Source organism: Danio rerio, chromosome 10 (genome assembly GCF_049306965.1).
Source record: "Danio rerio strain Tuebingen ecotype United States chromosome 10, GRCz12tu, whole genome shotgun sequence".
In the NCBI taxonomy this organism is placed as follows: domain Eukaryota; kingdom Metazoa; phylum Chordata; class Actinopteri; order Cypriniformes; family Danionidae; genus Danio; species Danio rerio.
The window spans coordinates 26979180-27001096 of NC_133185.1; the positions used below are offsets into that span (position 1 = coordinate 26979180).

Sequence of the window (21917 nt, forward strand, 5' to 3'; positions counted from 1 at the left end):
ATGTTAAAACATAGAATAATGAATAATTAACTGCATTAGTCACCATGAACAAATAATGAACAATGACTCAGGTTCAACAGTACACGCTTGTTTCAAGAAACTAGAAAAATTACGTTGTGGCAACAAGTTAAATTAGGTTATAAGAACTAGAAAAATACATTTGCAGTAAGTAGAACTAAATTAAAATTTGTCCTATGGGCCTATTCACACTGATCAATCATTCATTTGTTTGTCATCGCCCAGCAGAAACTGCCCGTACAATTACATTGTTGTGCAATTGTGAAATTGTTGGCACTGCTTTCATAAGCAGCATAAAATAGAAGAGAAATGTGAGAGCAACTGAATGCTATATCTTTCAGGACTTTGTTTTGTGTGCCATGGGGGGGTGCGTCCACTCTGGCCCAGAGTGTTGATTTAACCAAATGCAAGCGCAAGTTGCCAGGTTGAGAACCAATGAAAGTGAGTGTGGGGAGCGAGTCTGGGGATTGAGCGTAAAGGTTGATTTAAATCGTGTTCTGTATAAAAGCAACAACATGCGATAGAAGGAATTTTTTTCCATATTAAAAGGAGTTTTTGTCCTAACAACATCTCAATTTGATATATCAGAAACTACTTCTTTTTCTCACAGCTGAACAACAAGATCACCTCAAGTAAACCTCATATGCTTTATTCAGTGTTAAAAGCTAACAATGTGAGTTTGAATGTCATTTTAAATTACTTTTATTGCCATATACAGAAAGCAGCAGCAGCAGACAGTTTACCCCAGATCTTGAAAATAAAATTTTAGAGATGTGACTCAAAATAAAACACATCAGTGATTCAGCATGTACATTTAATAATGTTAAAGAGATTTAATATGTAATAATAAAATTAGAAACTTTACCATTTTATGAGTGAGTTCGCATTCTGTGCTATTGAATGGCTGTATTTAAATTTCTGTTGTGTTTCGTCTGGTGCAAACAGCCAAATTGCTTATCCCTACAAATCTTATCACATATCGTGTTGTTATGACATAGGATAACAGTGTATCCTGCTCACCAAATATTACGTTCATTATATTTATATTATTTGCTTATAAATAACCTCATGTAGAGCTCTGAATCTGTGTATAATTACGGAAACTGCTTTTTGTTCACTGGAGGTCACATTTCGGTCACGGACGCATGCTTTGAGAGCCTTTCTGAATGAATGAATGAATGAATGTGCGGTTTATCATCAAGGAAATCTGGGGCAGTGGCAGTGAGTAGGTTAAAAGAACCAAAAAAAAAAAAAAAAAAGACGGCGTTTAGGCTTGTAAGAGACTTTTTCAAGCAGAATTCAAGCAGAATTGCTGATTTCAGCATTGTTTTTCAGATAAACAAGTGTTCACTTTGCGTGTTTCTTAATTATCTGTAAACATATGGTATTTTTATCCATTAGAGGTATTACACTTTTCTAATCAACCTCACTCACATTGATCAAACTGATAAAAAATATTAATTTAAACTTAATAACTTCATACAGTTGAATACATCTGGTTTAGCCGAAACCTGATTATCAAAAATGTGACAAAATCATGTTGTCATGACTTTTTGTAACATCATTTTTATTGTTGAATTGAGTAAAACTGAAAAAAAAGAACAAAAACTTTCCATTCATACAGCATTTTGCAAAGAGTAAACATAAACACAGCTTTAAAGAAACAGACTGTTAAGAAACAAGACTCCAATTAAATTTTAAGAGCTAATATTTCTGAGTTTGATTCAAATAGTAAAATAGAGTTCCTATCTTAACTTAAGTTAATTAACGGCCTAACTCTGAAAGTATAACTCTCCCAACTTCTCCTTTTGAACTTTTTAAAACTTTGACACGAACTGATATAGTAATGGACTGTTTTGTTCATTATCAAGTTTAAAAGTTCACATTACACTCTTTTGAGTTATTAAAAATGGCAAGATTGCCTATAAACTTAAAATTGCAAGAAATATAAGTCTAAAAAATAAAACTTCAAAACTCCTAAAATGAATTTACAGATCCATGTGAATGATCATTACAGATATTGACATCTGTTAAAATGTAAAAGAAAGGGCAGTTTGAGACACATCCTTCATGTAACAACCTCAAGAACTGTGTAAGAAAAAACTTCTTTTATCATTTTTACTCAGATGTATTTTTTTACTATTTGAATATTAAATCATTTTAATATTTCTGATTACCTTTTCAATCATGGAAAAATCACAGAGTAAGCAATATCAAGACATTTCCTATTAAAATTCACCCAAGCAATTTATATGTCTTATTCTGATTAAGCAGATTAGATATTATAATATCGATCTAAAAGCTTTGCGTATCATCATCATCATCATAAGGTGTATTGCACATCTGAGTATGACTTTTTATTGAACGACTGTGGTGATAACTGGAGCCGCCATTCCAATCGTCTGCTGTGAAGTGATCACTTGTGTTGTGGTGGTTGTTTGTTGAACCTGTGGTTGTTGTGTGACCAATACCATGTTTGCTGGCTTATTATTGCGTGCTTTGATTTCTCTGTGCATCTGGCACCATGAGCACATAACACAGCAGCAAGACACGGCGATATCGTTGCAGATACTGCCCTGTTATAACACAAACAAATTATTGTTTTGTAGCTTTCTGGCTTTTTTTGCATATGGAAAGCAATACCTATGGAAGCTTGTTCCTATTAATGATGACAAATAAAGTCACAATTTTGTCAGAATTTCAAGATATAAATTAACAATAGAGTGAGAAACTACAATTGTGAGTAACACCTTGCTAACAGATAGATGTTTTGTCCAGAACTGCATGTTTGCATCTTACAACTCTCATAATTCCCTTTATATTCTACAATTTTCACTTTACATCTCTCTATTCAGATGTTTATTTATTTTTTCTTGGAATTGTGTTATAAACAGTATTGTGAGGTATAAACTCGGAATAGTGAGATGGCCAATAAACTCACAATTTGCAAAAATAAAGTTTCATGAGTTTACCCTCACAGATATCTGACTGTATAGAAGCTGTCGGGGGAGAGGGCTCTGAGCACAATAAGACACCCTCTCTCATCAGGATAGAGCACAGTGTCTAGGCTGGCTCCAGAACACCTCCAGGATGGTTCTGCTAATTATATAACAGAATTATTGTCAATAACGAATTAGCCTCATCAAAACTGATTGTGCTTCTCCTGAAATTAGTTTATAAAACATCACTAAGGTCGCAATTCTGGTTTACAAGATATCAGTGGTGTAAAGTAATGATTTACAAAAGCTCAAATTACTGTAATTAAGTAGTTTTTCTCAGAAATTGTACTATACTAAGTAGTTTTAAGTACTTTTACTTTCTCTTGAGTAATTTTTTTGTGCTGTATCAGTACTTTTACTCCACTATTTTCCTTCAACCTGTGGTCACTACTTTATTATTTCTTGTTTAAATGGATTGAAAAAAATCTGTTCTGCGATTTATGTTCATTCCAATCGCACATAGAAAGTAAATCGCATCATACTGAACAACCTCAAGACATGGGCACTTTATAAATTCAGCAAACCATTTAAAAGCTTTAACAGTGTCCAGAAGGAAAATATAACATATTTAAATGCAATGACTCGCAATGACACGCAATGAAGACTGTTTAGATTAGGGATGCCCAAACTTTTTCTTATAAATGGGCAAAAATCAAACTTGATTGAGGGTGATTGGTCAAAGCTAAATTAAACCAAACTCCATTGCATTAAAGTTGCCACAATAACTTCCTAATTTAATAATATTTAAATATATACAGTTGAAGTCAGAATTTGTTAGCCCCTTTACACCCCACCCCAAACATAATAGTTTTAACATCGCACTTCTAATAACTGATTTATTTTATCTTTGCCATGATGACAGTAAAAAATATTTTACTACACTTCGATACAGCTTAAAGTGACATTTAAAAGCTTAATTGAGTTAATTGGGTTAACTAGGTAGGGTTGTTATGGCAAGTTATTGTATAATAATGGTTTGTTATGTATAAACAATGGGAAAAAATAGCTTAAAAGGACTAATAATTTTGACCTTAATGTTTTTTAAAAAATTAAAAACTGCTTTTATTCCAGCCAAAATAAATCAAATAAGACTCTCTATCAGACATACTGTGAAAATCTGTCAACATCTAAAAAAAGTTTTAGGTTTTCAAAACTTTTTAAAAATATCAGTTTAGTTCATAACATTTAATCGAAACATTTCATTTCAGTTTTGTTTTTTAGTAATTGTTCTTGTCGGCAATTAAACAATCAAAAACTTATGTTAAATTAGACATGACAATCTCTATGTAAGGGATTCGCTGATCTCTTTGATTGTTTGGTGGGCCAAAATCAACTGTCAGGTTACTGTTGTGTCCGTAAAGATGACACCAAATGTCAAAGAACTTTTATATTTTTATTGGTGTCTTTCACTTTTCTGTTTCCCACACTCACACTCCCCAAAACTCATGATCCTGTCTAACATCAACGTCATCACACCTTTTCCAAACTCAAAGTGACCTGCCCTTTATAATTATTATTTGTATAGATGAACACATTACTCTAATTAAACTCAAGATAATGATTAACTAACTATGCAAAAGTTAACATGCTGGGCCACCTTTTGCCCGTGGGCCTTAGTTTCGGCATCTCTGGTTTAGACATTAATGACAAGATGAGGGATGTTTTCTGTATTATAAATGAAATCACCAAATAGTCCTAAACAATAACTAAATGCACTACAGTATGTTACGTTTTCACACACAGGCACAAATTGCACAAAAACGCATCAGCCTTTTGAAGCGTAATACTCAATACTCACAACTCTTGAGTAGTTTTAAAAGGGCTACTTTTTACTCATTCTTTGAATAATATCTGCAACATACTTTTACTGTACTTGCACTACATTTTTGGGCAAGTACTGTAATGAGTTTGACTTTTTTAGTACTTTTTCCATCACTGCAAACAAATGATTAAAATAGCAATTTTTTTCTGAAAATAACCATTTTTTTAAATCTTAGTTTATTTAAAGTTTTGAGAGATCAACAATTCCAAGAAATAGTCAAAAGTTTTGGTTAAACATTCAAAATTGCCAGATATATATAACAATTCTAAATGAGAAACTCAAAAAGTTTATTATAACAATTTAGAGTTTAAAAATTCTGATAAAAATATATGAAATCCATAATTACAAGAAAAAAAAATTGTAATAAAAACAGTGTTAATAATTTTTAATTAATATTAAACTTGGAATTGGAAGATTGCCAATGAACTTGCAAAGTAAAGCCTCAGTTCTTCTAATAATATAACAGTTTGAAATTCAACTCTGTTGTCACAAGTAGGTCGCAATTTTGTAGAACAAAAAAGTATTCCATGGCAGAAACAAGCTTCCATCGTATCACAATAAACTAACCTTGATTTTATATTTGTGTCGCATTGCCACTCTCAATGACAAAGTCACAGGTGGCACACAAATTGCAATTCCGAAATTGCCCATGACAGCAGGTCCCAGTATATCCACCAGAGGCAGACATCTGCTCTCCCCAAACATTTTAGTAGTGGTGCAGGCAAAACACGGACAGCACCAGTATGCATAGCAGCCTGAGGACCACAACAAATGTGCATAACATAACATAAACAAAGTTCATTTTTAACAAACAGTGCTAATGCCAGAAATACTTATTAGAAGGCATTTAAAAGGAGTAGTTCACTAGAATGACTGGCCACCACTGACTTTGTCACTGTTGACTTAGTATCCCCCCTCCTATTCTGGAAGTCAATAGTAAGTTTTGACAGCATTTCCAGTGTTGAACAGAAGTTTTGGAACAAGTGGAGTAAATAAATGATGACCGAATTTTCGCTCTGGAAGTGAACTACTCCTCTATACTTACAGGAGTTTAAGTCCTGGCAACAGGAACATAGATTTGAACTCCAATTCGTTTCCTTATTGGGATCCTGCACAACTACAACCGCCATACTGATGTGACTACTGGTACTGAAGAGAAACAGAGATGTAAAAGAAAACATTTCAGTGAAATATATATATATATATATATATATATATATATATATATATATATATATATATCAATAATCGGAAAAGAAGAGTTGATTTTGGCATATTTGGTATCAGTGGTCTCAGCATGATCCAGGGAATATAACAAGACAAGTGTCATATCAATGAGAAAGTTTAGCAAAAGTTGTTAGCAATTAAAAAAAAAATAAAATAGCTTATAGCCTTTGCCCACAATGTGGCGCTGCTCCAGGAGTTTTTGAGTACTTTCATGGTGTCAGATGCATACAATGTTTTGTAATGATATGTGAATATGTTTGCAAAATATAGCACTTATTTATTTTTTTTTTTTACTAAAATCTAAATGGCTGACACCAGACCAGTTTTATGAGAAAATTCAAAATAGCTCAAATATTTTTATGATGGAAAATGACGTCATAGGGTGTGTTTGAATTGGCTTGAGCAAAGGAATCAGAGGAAAGAGAATCTTGATTGTAGCCCATTCTGTTTAAAAATATAGAGATAACCATAAAGTGAAACTTTGTACAAATGGTAGCGCTAGAGAGTTTGAGTTAGAAACTTCATGTTTGCTCTGGTTAATGCTGAGACTGCCTTCTATCATTGTGCCAAATTATACAACTTTCCCGCAAATATGGTTATATTGGCTGCCATTCAAATCTGGCAGAAGAAACTAAAAAAGGAGAACAATAATATGAACGCTAACGAAAACAATAGGTGCCTCCGCAGCTATGCAGTACATTTGATCTCTGATAGAAAAAAGCAAAACACACTTATACACACACATCATCACACTTATAACTTATTATTTGGGGGAAAATATGAACTTGTTATCAACATGTTCTAAAAAGTTTGCCTGTGGCTAGAGAAATTATTCATGCATACTTTCATGTCATGCATCTAAAACCCCTATACTAATATGATAATATACCCCTAAAGTGATGAACAGCTGTTTAAGATGCCAAAGAACCGGTTTCTTGAGCTTTTTTGTAGATTGTGAGATATATATGATGTATTTGAATGATGTATTTGAATGTGGCAATATTTCTTTTTTCTTTCTTTTCAAACATCTGTTGTTTATAAAAGATACGTCTCATGTAATCAGTGATAAGAGTTAATGAATCATTTAAAAGTGCAGTATATAAGTTTGACACCCAGTGGTTGAACTAGGTATTACACACCTGGATCAAAACAAACGGAAATGTAGGTTGCCAGATTGAGGACAGGAGCGAGTGATTCAAACTGTATTCTAAATAAAAGCAACGGCAAGCGATAGAAGGAATATTTTCCATATTAAAAGGAGTTTATGTTTTAACCAACACCTCGAATTGATATATTAGAAATGGCTTTTATTTCTCACAGCTGAACAGCAGAAAACTATGACAATCAGGTAAACCTCATTTCAGTGTTATTAAATGTCAACATTGTGAGTTTGAATGCCATTTTACATGACATTTATTGTCATATACTACTTAAAGCAGCAGCAGATGGTTCACCTCAGATCTTAAAATTGAACTTTAGAACTAAATACGTGATTCAGCATCTACATTTAATAATTTAGGGTTGTTATGTATTAAATAGATTATAAACGTTACTATTGCGTGAGTGAATGCATATTCCGTGCTTCTGAATGGCTGTATTTAAATTTCTGTCGTGTTTCGTCTGGTGCAAACAGCCCAGCTGCTTATCACTGCGTATCATAAAGCGTGTTGTAAGGAAACGCGTATAGTGGAACCTGCTCACCTAATGTGTACGTTCATAATATTTAAGCTATATTATTTGCTAATAAATAACCTCATATAGAAATATAGAACTGAATCTGTCTCATTATGTAGTTCATTTGATACTGTCCACCGGAGGTTGCATTTTGCTCACGGACGCATGTTTCAGAGCCTTTCTGAATGAATGAATGAATGAAAGACGCTGGTTTTATGCTTTAGAAGAGTCAAAAGCTAATATACAGCACTTTTGAAGACAATTAAATTGTATTTCAGTTATAAATATTATAAGATAATGTAATCCCCCCCCCCCCGCCCCCCCAAAAAAAAAAGTATTTCTGTAATATTTTTTTTTTAGCTGCCGATGATTATATTATGATGTGCCTCAAATTTATGCTTTAAATTTCCCCTATTCCCAGGATAAATGAGTACATCCTCTTCTATAAAGGATTCATATCAATATGGAAAAAATGTATTGCTGCATTTTTACAATATACAGTTTGAGTCAGAATTTTTAGCCCCCCTTTTTTTTTATATAATTTCCCAAATGATGTTGAACAGAGAGTGGAAATTTTTACAGTATTCATTCGTTCATTCATTCATTTAATTTTCTTGTCGGCTTGGTCCCTTTATTAATCCGGGGTCGCCACAACGGAATGAACCGGCATTAGGTTTTTTTTTAATGCAGCGGATGCCCTTCCAGCCGCAACCCATTTCTGGGAAACATCCACATACACACTCACACACTATGGAGAATTTAGCCTACCCAATTCATCTGTACCGCATGTCTTTGGACTGTGGAGGAAACCGGAACACCCGGAAGAAACCCACGCGAACGCAGGGAGAACATGCAAACTCACAGAAACGCCATCTGAGCCGAGGTTCGAACCAATATCTAGTAAAATATTATTTACTTTCATCATGGCAAAGACACAATAAATCAGTTATTAGAAATTAGTTATCAAAGCTATTATGTTTAGAAATGTGTTGAAAAAAATATTCTCTTCTTTTAATAGAAATTGGACAAAAAAAATAAACAGAGGGACTAATAATTCTGACTTCAACTGTAGGTAAGATTAAATTCGTAACAGCTTTAGGATTAAAAATAAGAATACATTTAAAGCCAAATGAAGTGTAGCAAAACAATTAAAACTTACAAAAATATAATATTTTCTATGTCTTAGATTGATTTTGTGTCAATTACAATTTTATTTATTATTATCTTCAAAAATATTTGTTGGGGTGTCCACATTTTTGTTTTATGGTCTTATATTTTAATACAATAATTCTAACTGATTAATCTGATGTCAAAACTTTGTTTAACTCCAAATGTTTTCATTGGCTGAGCAAATTAGTTATGCATAGTTTCATTTTGTGGTTATAAAAATGATAATTACCTTTGATTAATGATAATTACCTGCTAATGGTGCTAATGAACTGGTTTCTCTTGGTTTTTTTGCTTTCTTCAAAGATTTTTTGATACATTTGTTTTATGAATGTGGTACAAAGAGCATAACATGCTTTGTAGCAATATGTTGTTTATTTATTCTCTGACTTTGTTGAGAACTTGCTCTCGGGTGTTCTGAGAATAGTTCACTTTGTATTTTTAATTTAAACTTTGCATTTTTAATCCTATACACAAGCAATGGCAAACAAACAAACATCTATTTTCTGCAACTTGTTTTATATTGTGCGAACAAAACTCATAATCAGTATATTAACAGATAGTTTACATTTAACATTTTAGATTAAAATTACATTTTAAATTCACCTATATCTGTACATTTCTTAAAAAAGATAATGTATGTGCACAAATGGAATAATTACAGCATTTATTGTACAAGAATAGCAGACAACATTTAAAAAAACTCGAAAATTAAATGTTTAATTAGCATATTCTAAAATCTAAATCTTTTTAAAAATATATATAGTTTGTTTTAATAATAAAAAATAGGAAAAGATTGCAAATGAAGAGTTTGGTTACAAAACGCGATAAACGCCATTTTTTGACATTTGGATTTTATTATTGGAAATCTCTGTTCAGATGTACCTTTATCTATGTGTGAATGTGTTCTAACATTTAAAAATGTACATTTTAGGCCGAGTACAAAATGTATTTTTTCCACAAAATGCAATATCCGCCAGACCAGTTTCTTGTTTTTATGGAGAAAAATAAACAGTTTTGCTTTTTCACAACAACCAACAAATAAGCTATTATTATTATTATTATTATTATTATTATTATTATTATTATTATTATAGTTATTAATATTATTATAGTTATTATTATTATTATTATTACAGTGAAAATAATAAAAAAATATGACAGGGCGAGGCGAGCTTGTGTCGCGGTCTCTGTGACACCGCGGCTCCGCCCGCTCTGATCATAAGGAGCCGCCCTTCACTCTTAGCTACAAGTCGTTTATCTAATTAACTTAATCTTACTTATCAAACAAAACATTAATTCACTAGCTTCTCTTAATGGGTTTACTGTAGTAGAATATAGCCTAAGGTGGATATAGCGTTTTGCAAATAATAATAATAATAATAATATTAATAATAATAATAATAAAGAGTTATGTTATGTTGTGTACATTCTGGACAAATCTAACTCAGAATCTTATTATTATTAATCAATCTTTGTATATACTATTTCATATATTTATAATGTATCAATTTTTTTAACCAATTTAAGATGTTTGACAATGTTAAGATAAATATGTTGCATTGTGGCATGTTTTTTGACTTATTTATGGACATAAAATTAAATAATAAATATCCTTGATTTGAAAATGTTGTGATCCTGGCCTTGACTGAGCTCAATTAATAGGTTAATGTACAAAAATTGTTAATGAACTTAACTGTTGATGTCTTAAATAATAACGTCAAATAACCAACATTTTTCAAAATGGATATATATATATATATATATATATATATATATATATATATATATATATATATATATAATTTTTTTTTTGCAACGAAACTCTTCAATTGTAAATGTACTGCTGAAAAAGAGAAAAAACATGACTTACCTGCTCTTTCTAGTTCAACGCTCCTTTTTTTTGTCAAAAGAAAATAATAATGGGCAAATTTATATGTGCAAGGTTTCACTACAAAACAAGAAAACAGCAAACTATATACGTTTACTTGACCACAGAAAATGCAGATGAACCTGAAAACATCCAATGAAGTGAGCAGATCCAAGTGGAGGAAGTGTAAAGAGCTGTGTGATTCTTTCCTCTTCTCGCTCTTGGAATTCCTTAAAAAGAGAGGCAGAAAATCAAGTTCGCAGATTCACCCTCATGTGCAAATTTGACAAAGTTGTATTCATTAACATGATTTAATTAACATGAATAAATGAATAATAATACATGTTAACCAACCAAGTTATGGCAACAAGAAAAATTAAGTTATGAGACGTAGAGAAATAAATTCAACCCATGCTCGTTCTGAAAACGTACCTCTATATCCATTTTTGAAGAAAGCAAAATACGTCCTAGGATCTACGTTTTTTTTTTTTTTTTTGCAGTTTTTGTTTTTGCAAATTCACCAGTGGCCACTGTGTACGCTTTTTTAGATCTTATATTTCTAATTCAATCGCACCTGCTGTTCACACGTAAATCCACCAGAGGCCGCTGTCAACTGACTGTTTGACTAACTGACCAACCGACCGATGCTATCTGTCAGGACTTTGTTTTCCCCTGTTTTTGCTGTCATAATGTTCCATGTGCTTTTTGTTTGCATCATGTGACTCCTTTGTTCTCCTTTCCCACCTGCTTCAGTATTGATTGGTTTCAGATTATCCCTTGTTTTATATTCCAAACATTCAATTATGATTTAAAGTGAATTTCGAGTAAAAACAGACTTGATGCTGTGTGTAGATTTAAAAAAAAATCTCACACTGTCTTGTAAGCGTTATAGTCTGCACAGAATTTGTGTTTCTGGTGTATTGGCTTCTCACTTTATTGCATCCCTCTTTGTGTGAAAGGGCATTTAGATGTTCAGTGCTGTTTTCTGTGTGATTCAGAACTGTGTAAAAATCATTTATTAGATCATAATCAGTTAAATTCTATGATTTTACACCTAGGGGCCATATCATATACACCTGGTGCAATCTCAGAAATAAAGGTACAAGAGCTGTAAATGGGGTGGTATCTTTTCAAAAGGTACACATTTGTACTTGAAGGGTTCATATTGGTACCTCAAAATATATATTAGTACCTACAAATTTTAAGAGGAACACTTTCATACCTTTTAGGTGCTAATGTTTACTCTTGAGGTATTAATATGGACCTTTTAGGTAAAAAATTGTACCTTTTGAAAAAGTACTACTTGAATTTGGGGTACAATCATTCATCTAAATACAGTTCAACTATTTGCTCATTACTTCCACTAACACTAAACTTGTTTTATTTGTTTAAATGCAATACACAGTTTATTGAGGTTCTTCTACAATTTATCTCTCTCTTCATTGAGCCGTCCTCTTTATTTAATCAGGTTGTCATTCTTGGTTAATAATCCATCCCTGCCTTTTGTCAAAATTCTTAGAAGCTGTCTGTGTTTCCCCTCTTTTGTTGCTTTACTGACACTTTTATTTTAGTAGATGAGTTTAAATGGAAACCTAGTATGTCCAAATGTAAGATGTAAATGTAAGAATTTCTAAAAGTTCATTGCTAAGTCATGAAAGTAAAGATCTTGATAAGGGTCAAAGCAGAGATCACATGTCTGATGTTGCTTGGCTTTGCACTTTAAAGTTCTGTTCCTACAGCAATTACACAATCACAATCGTGAATGACAGAACATTTTCTTTCTTTTTTTTTTTTTTTTAATTGTTAACAAAACATACAGGCTGAAAGACCTATATTATGAAACATATCAATTCACCCCCCCCCCCCACTCCCCTGCGGTCTCTTGAAACTGGGCTTTACAATGAATAGAAGTTAACATAAAAACAAAAACAGAATACACTATCAAATATCAATTATACAAAGCAAGGAGTATCAAATATCAATTATACAAAGCAAGGCAATTATTCTGGATCCTGATCATTTCTTTGTGCAATTAACAAGGAGATTTTGTCAGCAGCTAAAGTCCAGATCTGTAATGTACTCATTTGTACCAAGTTCACTCGCGCCGTGGATAACTCCAACATTATAATGTCTTGAAGTTGTACCAACCACTTGTACATGTCCAAATAGTAATTTTTTAGCAGAAGTTAAGCCAGCCAGCCAAACAGCTTTTTGTAGCTTGGTCCAAATACATGTCCAAATAGTAATTTTTTAGCAGAAGTTAAGCCAGCCAGCCAAACAGCTTTTTGTAGCTTGGTAAGGTTCAACGTAGAATCATCACTCAGTAATAGAACAGAAGGATTCAATGGTACAGGATATTCAATAATTTTTGATAGGATGACACATATCTCGTTCCAAAATCTTTGTACTTTCTCACATTCCCACATCATATGGAAAAAAGATCCAAGTTCCTGGTTAGGACATTTATCACAGAAAGGACTAAAGGAGGCATTGATACGATGTCTTTTGAGTGGGGTCCAGAAGGTTCTGTGACAAAAGTTATAGTGAATGAGTTGGTGATTGGGATTTTTAGATGAAGAAAAAATGTTCTGCCATACTCTTTCCCAGTCTGTGACACCCTCTTCTAGTTGACAATCAGTTTTCCAACAGCGCTGTATAGCTAAATTCTTTGCTGTACCCTCTAAGGCCTTTCTGTATATCCATGAGGTAAAATGATTAGTAAAGGACAGATCAAACCAAGTAATGATTGGATGAGTGGGAAGATGGTCCCCCCAGGGAACCCCGTAGGCCTTCATGGCCGATCTTAATCGCAGATATAAAAAGAGAGAGGAAGGTTCCGTTTCATACCGCTCACAAAGTTCTTGAAAACTTAATATGTTAATATATTAGAACCAGAAATATCTTTTAGTGTATGAATGCCTTTGTGCATCCATTTCCTTGAAAGAAATGGTGCACCCCCAGATCTAAGATCATTATTATTCCACATAGGTGTATGTATGTGCCATTTAGGTGAATGATGAATGTATTTTTCCATCAATTTAAAATTTACTATCGTATTGCCAATAATTGGACCAAAAGCTTGTATACACTGCTTGTTATTTAGCCCAGAGAACAGAATATCTTGTAATCTATATTTATCAGCTAGTTTCATTTCAATTTGTATCCAAGGAACTCTAGATAGTGGGTTCAGCCAAACATGAATACATTTTATTTGAAAAGCTCTGTGGTATAATTTGAAATTTGGAAGAGCTAGACCCCCATTTTCTTTTGTACGTTGTAGAGTTTCAAATTTTAATCTAGGTTGCTTACCATTCCATATGAATTTACGAATCATAGAGTTAAGTTTGTGCCAAAACTTTTTGGGGTCGGGTAACGGAATCATAGAACTAAGGAAATTAATTCGCGGCAAGATGTTCATTTTAACACTTGCTATTCTAGCATGCAATGATAAAGGCATTGAGGTCCAAACCCGGAGATCTTGTTCTACCCTAGATAATACTTGCAGATAGTTAGCGTCCGGGATAGTTTGCAAAGATGACTGAACAGCCATGCCTAGATAAGTTATGGAATTTCGTATGGGGACATTATATGACAGCTTAATATGTTTAGCTATGGAGTTGAGAGGAAGCATAGAGGATTTATCCCAATTGATTTTGTATCCGGAAAAAATACTAAACTTTCCAAATACATTCAGTATAAGGGGAAGAAAATTTTATTTCTGAAGGTTTTTGTTACTGAATGTATTGGGCAGGCCACTCAATACTGTAAAAACAAAATCACTGATGACTAGCTGGTTGCAGTTTTTAGACTCCTGAAACTTCTCACTTAGAGTTGGGCCTTTTTTTACTGAGATAAACACACAGTACATGATCACCCTGTCCAGTGTATTCTGCAATTACAGCTGTACATTGCTGTTTACTTACCATCATGTTTTGACAACGCAAACTGCTGCATTGTAACATTTAAAAAACATATTAGCATAGAAATACAGATTCTTTTTTACATCAAAAACATAGATATTGTCCTTATGTCTACACTTTTGAAACTACCAGTATTCTAACATTTGCTAATGCAATTTCATAGTTTAAGTTGCATTTTTAGATGGTTTGTTTTTCATGTCTTGTTGTTTTTACATTAGTAGCTTGTGTCAACTTTAGACACATTTAGAATCAAGAGTGAAACTATTATGAGGTTAATGGGTGAAGTGTGAAAGGGAGGAAAGTGTACTCAGGAAGTGTACTCAAATAAATCTTTTGCTACTTGTTCAGAGACCACTTATTTAAAATTAGTTGAAATTCACAATTCTTACGTTTTTTAAGGACAACTTACAGGACAACTTATGTTCAATCCACTTAAATTGGTAAGGACTTGTGTGAAACCCAACATTTTTTTACAGTGTGTGCTATTTTTTCTACTATAAGCATCACCAAGCAGAAGAGCTATATTAAGTATGTTGACTCATTTGTTCCATAAACTCGGTTTGTTCCAGTCAAACATCAGTTGACTGTAGACCTACCAATAGACCAACTTTTGTTAGTTGTTCTTGCTCTGACATGTTATGTTCTATTTTCAGTATGTGAATGATTTAATGTTTACTCTTTTCCTTTAAATCTGGTCATTCTGTGGTCTGATTAAAGCAACAGTTTATTAAGTTTGATCTGACTGACTAACTCCTCATTTGGAGTAACTCAATGTCATTTTTTGCAACTATCATGGGAACAGAAAAGAGACCTTTACTTCGAATTAAACCTTTAAATTTACATGATAGGACTTACGACCCTACTGTAATGTACCTAAAAGTCGAATTGCCTTGACTCATCAATTGCGCGTAAGAGTTTTTTTTCTTAGTTGATGAATTATCGCATCATTAGCAGGGAAATATTTAAGAAATATGCCAAGTAAACAGTTTTTTATCTCAAAAACAGTGCTAAAGTCAGTTATTCTCCTATGAAAATGTACATTCACTGTGTCTGTCTTTGTTTTGGTCTTTATAACCCACCCACTGCCAGTTTACCAATTTCATTTCAGTCATGAAGGCTGCCTCTCTAAATGTGTTTTCATCCAATGGCAATTTGTGTGTGTGGTCAATCACACATCCAGGTGAAAAAAAACCCCTCTCCAATATTTGGAATTTGGACTGCAATACCTGGTTCATCCACTATTTGTTAAAGCTTCAGACTAATAGAATGGAGGAACTATGACGTCACCTTGTAAGCTAATCGACTGCTAGCATAAAACTGATTCCCTCAATAAAATCCCTGTAGGATTTTCCGAAGATTGTGAATAATAAGCTCTGTGTTCAAACACTGTTCATTACACTTATTTGTTATGTCCAGCCGGATAATCCTTACACGAAAATACGACTTTTAGCACTTTTGGATCTTAAATGCAAACACAAGAATTGAAAAGCGAACATTAGGCAATAAACGTAATACAGTGCCTTCGGGGTGCTCGTCTGTGACGTCAGCTCCATCCTGCTACAGACAACTTTTCAAGCTTATTTTTAGAAATATGGTTCCTGACAAATGATTAACTCTCTCAGTTCATTATATTATAATCCACGCTATATATTATAAACAAATAAATACGCAAAAACACATAGACCTACATGCCTTTTGGATAGTTTTTTTTACGTGAGAAATGCATTTTGTTTTGCTTTATGGTTGTCGTAAAAGTTTTAAAACTATGTATAAATATGCCTACATATTATCATAAGACTTAAGTGTACCGCTCGTGTGCATACAGTCTACTTACCTTAATAGATGACAGAAATGAGGCTTGAGGAACAATTCTATCAAATGCCTGCAAGTTCCATCATAGATAGAGAATAACATTTGTTGGGAAAAGGAATGTGTTTTTTATTATTATTATTTCTCTCTTTTTTTCTTTTAATTAAACAATTGTTTGTATTGTTTGTTTAAAGGTCATAAGTTAACTGAACTTCTACTGTTGTGTGGGATGCTGTGCATACTAATTAGCATTTTTGCAGAAGTAGAGCTTATAGAGATGAACAGGCCTGACTGTTTCAAATTAACTTTAGCTGGGCAGCTAGAAACCTTCTGTCAGCAATATTTTTAACACTGAATATGTGCAGTTGAAGGGCTACGTGGAGGTGCAGTGGGTAGCGCTCTGGCCTCATAGCAAGAAAGTTGCTGGTTCGAGCATCAGCTGGGTCAGTTGGCATTTCTGTATGGAGTTTAAAAGTTCTCCCCACGCTCGCGTCTGAAAAAGGGGTTGCATGCAGAACTGTTGCAAACAATTTATTTGTGCTGAATTTAAACAAACAAATTAAACTGAATAATGTTCAACTTAAGTTGTTTGTTTAAATTCAGCACAAATAAATAGTTTACAACCACTTAACGTAAAAAAATGTAGTAAATCCAAAGAATCATCTTTGAATAATGTTTTTTAGTGGGTCCAGTTTCCCCAACAAGTTCAAAGACATAGGTAAATTGGGTAAGCTAAACTGTCTATAGTTTACGTGTGTGAATGTGAATATATGAGTGTTTCCCAGTGATGGGTGGCAGCTGGAAGGGCATCCTCTACGTAAAACATATGCTGGACAAGTTGGCGGTTCATTCTGCTGTGGCAACACCTGATTAATAAAGGGACTTAGCCAAAAAGAAAATGAATGAATTCCACAGCATGCTTTAATTGTTGTGCAGAAAATTAGTAGAAAAAGAGGACTTGTGTCTGGGGTGCGGCTGGAGAATGATTGACAATCAACGAATTTCTCTAAACTCCACCTGTTAATATCAGTTGCCTAAATAAGTTGAAGTCAGGAAATGAAAATTGTTGTGCACCTCCTGAATATAACGTTTGCATCGCATTGAGGATAACAGAATTCTGTGAATCGAATTATTAATTTCATTCATTCATTTTCTTTTCGGCTTAGTCCCTTTATTAATCTGGAGTCCCCACAGCGGAATGAACCACCAACTTAACCTGCCTGTTTTACGCAGCGGATACCCTTTCAGCTGCAACCCATCTCTGGGAAATGAATTATTAATTTGTATCCAATAAATTAAGATTTTTGACATTGAAGATAAACCTCTCCTGATCTTTTTTATTGAACATGCATGGAATTGATTAAATATTCTAACACATCCAATTTTCTTTTTTGGTCATGAATTTCAGCAAAAAGCAGCCCATACAGTCACATATGCTGAGAAGGTTTTCAATTTTAAGGAGGAGTGTAAATATTGCAGTTATGACAGAGTTAAATGAGTTCAGAAAAAAAAAAAACGAAGAAAAATCAATTGATCACATTAAAGTAACAGTTAATACACTCTCAGAAAAAAAGGTACAATGAGGGTACAATTTTGCTCCAAGTGGGAACAAAATATATAATTGTACCTTTAAAGGTCCCAAATTGGTCCTTAGGGCACAATTTTGTACTCAAATGGGCCATAAAGGTACAAACGTCCAGATTTAGGTTTGAAAGGTACACTTTTGTACCTTTTATAGCATATTTGGGTACAAAATTGTACTGAAAAGGACCATTTTAGCACCTGTAAAGGTACAATTATATATTTTGTTTCCCTATAGGAACAAAATTGTACCCTAAGCTCATAAGATCAAGACACCATATAACACAATTTTTTAATTAATTAATACTAAACATTAATACTAAAATACATAATTAAAAAATATAAAGTTAATAAATTGATTGAATAAAATACTTCAATAATTATTTTTTTCATGTATTCAAATGTAATTTTTTCTCAAAAAATATTTACAATTTAATGTAGAATTAAATGTAATTTTAATAATTAAAAACGTAAAAACTAGTCTTTGCTAACTGTTTAAGACCCTAAATGGGATTTAGAATAAGGATCATGCAGAGTGACAGTATCTTCATTCAGGTGGAGATGTTGCTGTCCCTTTAAGAACTCGGCATGTTGGCAGTGTTTGTTACTGAGGCGGTAGAGTATGCTCATGCTGGCTGTTTACACAGAACTTCGCACGATTTTCAAAGAAAAGTCTATTTTGGAGTCCACACTTTTCAGGTAAATATGTATTTATGACATATTTTCTGTTTCATTTTTACATGTGAAGCCATGTTCTGTTGCTTTTGTCTGCCTCTCGTGCCTCGGCTTTCCCTCGCTTAAAGACCGCGAAAAAATTCTCCGGACTGCTTGGTGTACGTTTGCCTACAGGATGGAGTTGGCTAAGAGCTGCAGCTTATTAAAGAAGTTAATACAATATGATATTGAAGTCACCGAGGGACATAACGTTATAGAAGGTAAGTAAGTTAACTAACGTTATATGCTATTAGTTTTCTCGGTGTAAAAACACCCTTTATCGCCTACGTATTCGCGCCTCATATCTTACGTTAACGTTACTGCTTTATTAATGAGTGTTGCCACTGCGGAATATAATCGCAACCCAGATAGCAAAACACACTCGGGCCAGTCCCGGCTAGTTTCTCGCCTGCCGGAGACTTACCCCTCGGCCCGGCTCCATCTGCTGTACTAGGACCGGATGCTTATGGACTCACTGCTCTATTCCGGCCCGAGTGGTCAATCGGGCAGCATTAAGCGAGCCGAAGCTGCCGCATACGAGCCGGAATCGGCCCGTGAGCAAAGCGAGTGATTATGTAAACGTGGCTAATTACAAACGTGGCGTGTGTAACGTTATTCCTGTACACATCTTCGTTTTAGTGTCTACATTAACGTTGAGGAATGTCCACAAACTCTCATGTCCAGAATTGTTGGTGCTTCACTCTTGTTTATGCTTATGTTAACGTATAATTATTAAGTACCTCATTGTATGAATCGACGTTTTAAGTAATGCTTCGTTCTTTAATGTAATAATTAATGTAATACCTTACAGTTTTTTTTAACTATTTTATAAATATCTAAAAATAAACAAACAGTTATTATTTTCTCTTAGTGCTTTCCAGAAGTTTTTAAAGTTTCCATTTGACCTTCAGGACAGTTGGAACAACAGCCTGACAGCATCAGACCAGTGAAGTCATGTCATATGAAAGCATGGCTCAGTACAAGATGTAAGTATTTCTCATTATCTATATACCATGGTTTTAATGGCCTACATACTATTTTAAATTTGTAGGTTTTTACTTACAAACAACAATAAATGTACACATATATGTTTAAAATTATTTTCTAGGTTTTCATCAAAAGATGAGAGATCAACTGAAGAATGCTATGGACCTGACACTTAGGTACTCTTTCTAAATTTTTCTCTACTTGACTAATATTATTAAATTCTAGCTTTGTATGGATTCCTTCATATTTGTTTGTATGCCACATCTTATGTTCCAGGAATTGATTTTACAGCAGCACTTATCATGTTGCCAGCCTTGTTCAGCGAGAAACTTCAACATTTTGCTGTACTCAGGTGTGTTAAGTTGTTTTCTGTTTAGTATATGCTGTGATAAATGCATTTTATAATTCTTGATATTCTTTATATTAGGATGGCAAAGTGGGTAGTGCTGTTACCTTACAGCAAAAAGGTTGCTGGTTCGAGCCTCGGCTGGGTTAGTTGGCATTTCTGTGTGAAGTTTGCATGTCCTTCCCATGTTCGTGTGGGTTTCCTCCAAGTGCTCCGGTTTCCCCACAAAACCAAAGACATGTGCTTTAGGTGAATTGGGTTAGCTAATTTTTCTGTAGTGTATAAATGTGTGTATGAATGAGTGTGTATGAATGTTTGTAGTACTGGGTTGTGGCTGGAAGGGCATCTGCTGCGTAAAATGCTGGATAAGTTGGCGGTTCATTTCACTGTGGCGACCCCAGATCAGGACTAAGCCAAAAAAATTAATGAGTGAATGAAATTTATATTAATCATTTTATCTGTTATACTTTTTTTTAAATCAGTGAATATTAATTATTTCACATTCTATGCATGTTGATTTTCTCTTCATCAATGATATTAATGAAATTATTGCTTTGTTATTTACAGTGAATCATCTTCACCACATCCAACAGTTCAAGTACAGGAGGAGGCCACCGACTGGGCAACAAGATGAGTCACGGCAGTCTTCAGAGTTGATGGCATTGTGATTGGCTGGATTAATGGTGTGGACGAATATACATTTTTATCTCTCATTTGAAGAACACCTTGATGTTTCTGCAGTGGAATGTTTTGAATGAACTGTGGACGATGACAAGCCTCGACCCACTCCAGTTACCAGAGGGATCAACCTTATTTTTTGTTTCTCTAAATGCTCTTGGATAATAATCACAATCATCAAGTTAATCCAGCACACTGCTCTCATTCATGCATAAAGCAAATTTTTAAATAACTTGTGGCCCTAATGACTATCAAAGAACTTTTTCCAGTTATGATTGCCTTACATGTCATGTTTACCAAAAGCATAAACATATTGTTACAACAAATTACAACTCTTCTTGAGGAAGTTGAGGAAGAATCTACTGAGGTTGAAGAAGAGGCTACTAATGTTTTTGGTTTTCTGCACTGTTGATGCAATTTATAGAGAAACATTGCCTTCGTTCTGAAATACAGAGAAAATGTTGATGGCAAATTATTTATTGTGACCGAGTATTCTGACTAAAGACAAACACTTTGGACTTTATAAAGTGCAGGACTTGATGTAGCCTGTGTAATGTGTTTATAAATCTTAAACAGTATTCTTGTGGTCTTTGTATTAAGTGTAGATCATTTACTGTACAGTGAGTGAACAATTTTTATTTGTTATCTAAATAGTTGTTTTACTGTTTTACATGTCTGCTTTATACTTGCTGTGTAATTTTATTACTTGACACATTCAGTTGTGAGTTGTTATAAAATATTATTACATTTCTAAATAAAAATGGACATCTGCGAACCAAAATATTTTATTTATTTGTGCATGCAGTCACCAAAGGATCGAAATGCCTGGGTCAGTACCCTGAAAATGCTATATAATATAAGAAGGTACATTTTCGTACCTTCCTTGGGGGTACAAAATTGTCCCTTAAATGGTACAAATGTAGAAGGTACAATTTTGTACCTCTAAACAGAGGAACAAAATTGTACCCTTTAGGGTACCACCCCAGTGACGGGCCATTTGTACCCTAAAAGGTACAATTTTGTACCTTTTTTTCTGAGAGTGTATGGATGTATTTCTTACACATTTATTCACACGTTTGCATTACTGAGGGCAGGAAAGAGACAG

General features: G+C 33.7%; 1 protein-coding gene and 1 long non-coding RNA gene across 6 annotated transcripts; one reads left to right on the forward strand and one right to left on the reverse strand.

The window, feature by feature from the left end:
- Positions 1 to 1555: 1555 nt before the first annotated feature.
- On the reverse strand, positions 1556 to 19288 carry LOC100537055 (cornifelin homolog B-like). Of its 4 annotated transcripts, none has more exons than XM_073914660.1 (6): positions 19226 to 19269; positions 10921 to 11007; positions 10781 to 10803; positions 5885 to 5988; positions 5407 to 5594; positions 1561 to 2594 (listed from the first exon to the last, which is right to left on the reverse strand). In XM_073914660.1, the coding sequence occupies exons 4-6, from the start codon at positions 5967 to 5969 to the stop codon at positions 2376 to 2378; spliced, it is 492 nt and encodes a 163-aa protein (XP_073770761.1). In that variant the 5' UTR covers positions 5970 to 5988; positions 10781 to 10803; positions 10921 to 11007; positions 19226 to 19269; the 3' UTR covers positions 1561 to 2375. The 4 variants fall into 4 exon arrangements, with proteins under 4 accessions (XP_073770762.1, XP_073770761.1, XP_073770760.1 ...); XM_073914659.1 differs by lacking the exon at positions 19226 to 19269 and adding an exon at positions 16532 to 16714; XM_073914661.1 differs by lacking the exon at positions 10781 to 10803 and having other exon boundaries at positions 1556 to 2594; positions 19226 to 19288.
- Positions 18654 to 21590, forward strand: LOC110438829 (uncharacterized). Of its 2 annotated transcripts, none has more exons than XR_012386298.1 (7): positions 18654 to 18786; positions 18891 to 19022; positions 19713 to 19787; positions 19910 to 19964; positions 20065 to 20140; positions 20216 to 20383; positions 20702 to 21590. It is a non-coding gene; the product is annotated as an uncharacterized lncRNA (long non-coding RNA). The 2 variants fall into 2 exon arrangements; XR_012386299.1 differs by having other exon boundaries at positions 18676 to 18786; positions 19673 to 19787.
- Positions 21591 to 21917: the final 327 nt, after the last annotated feature.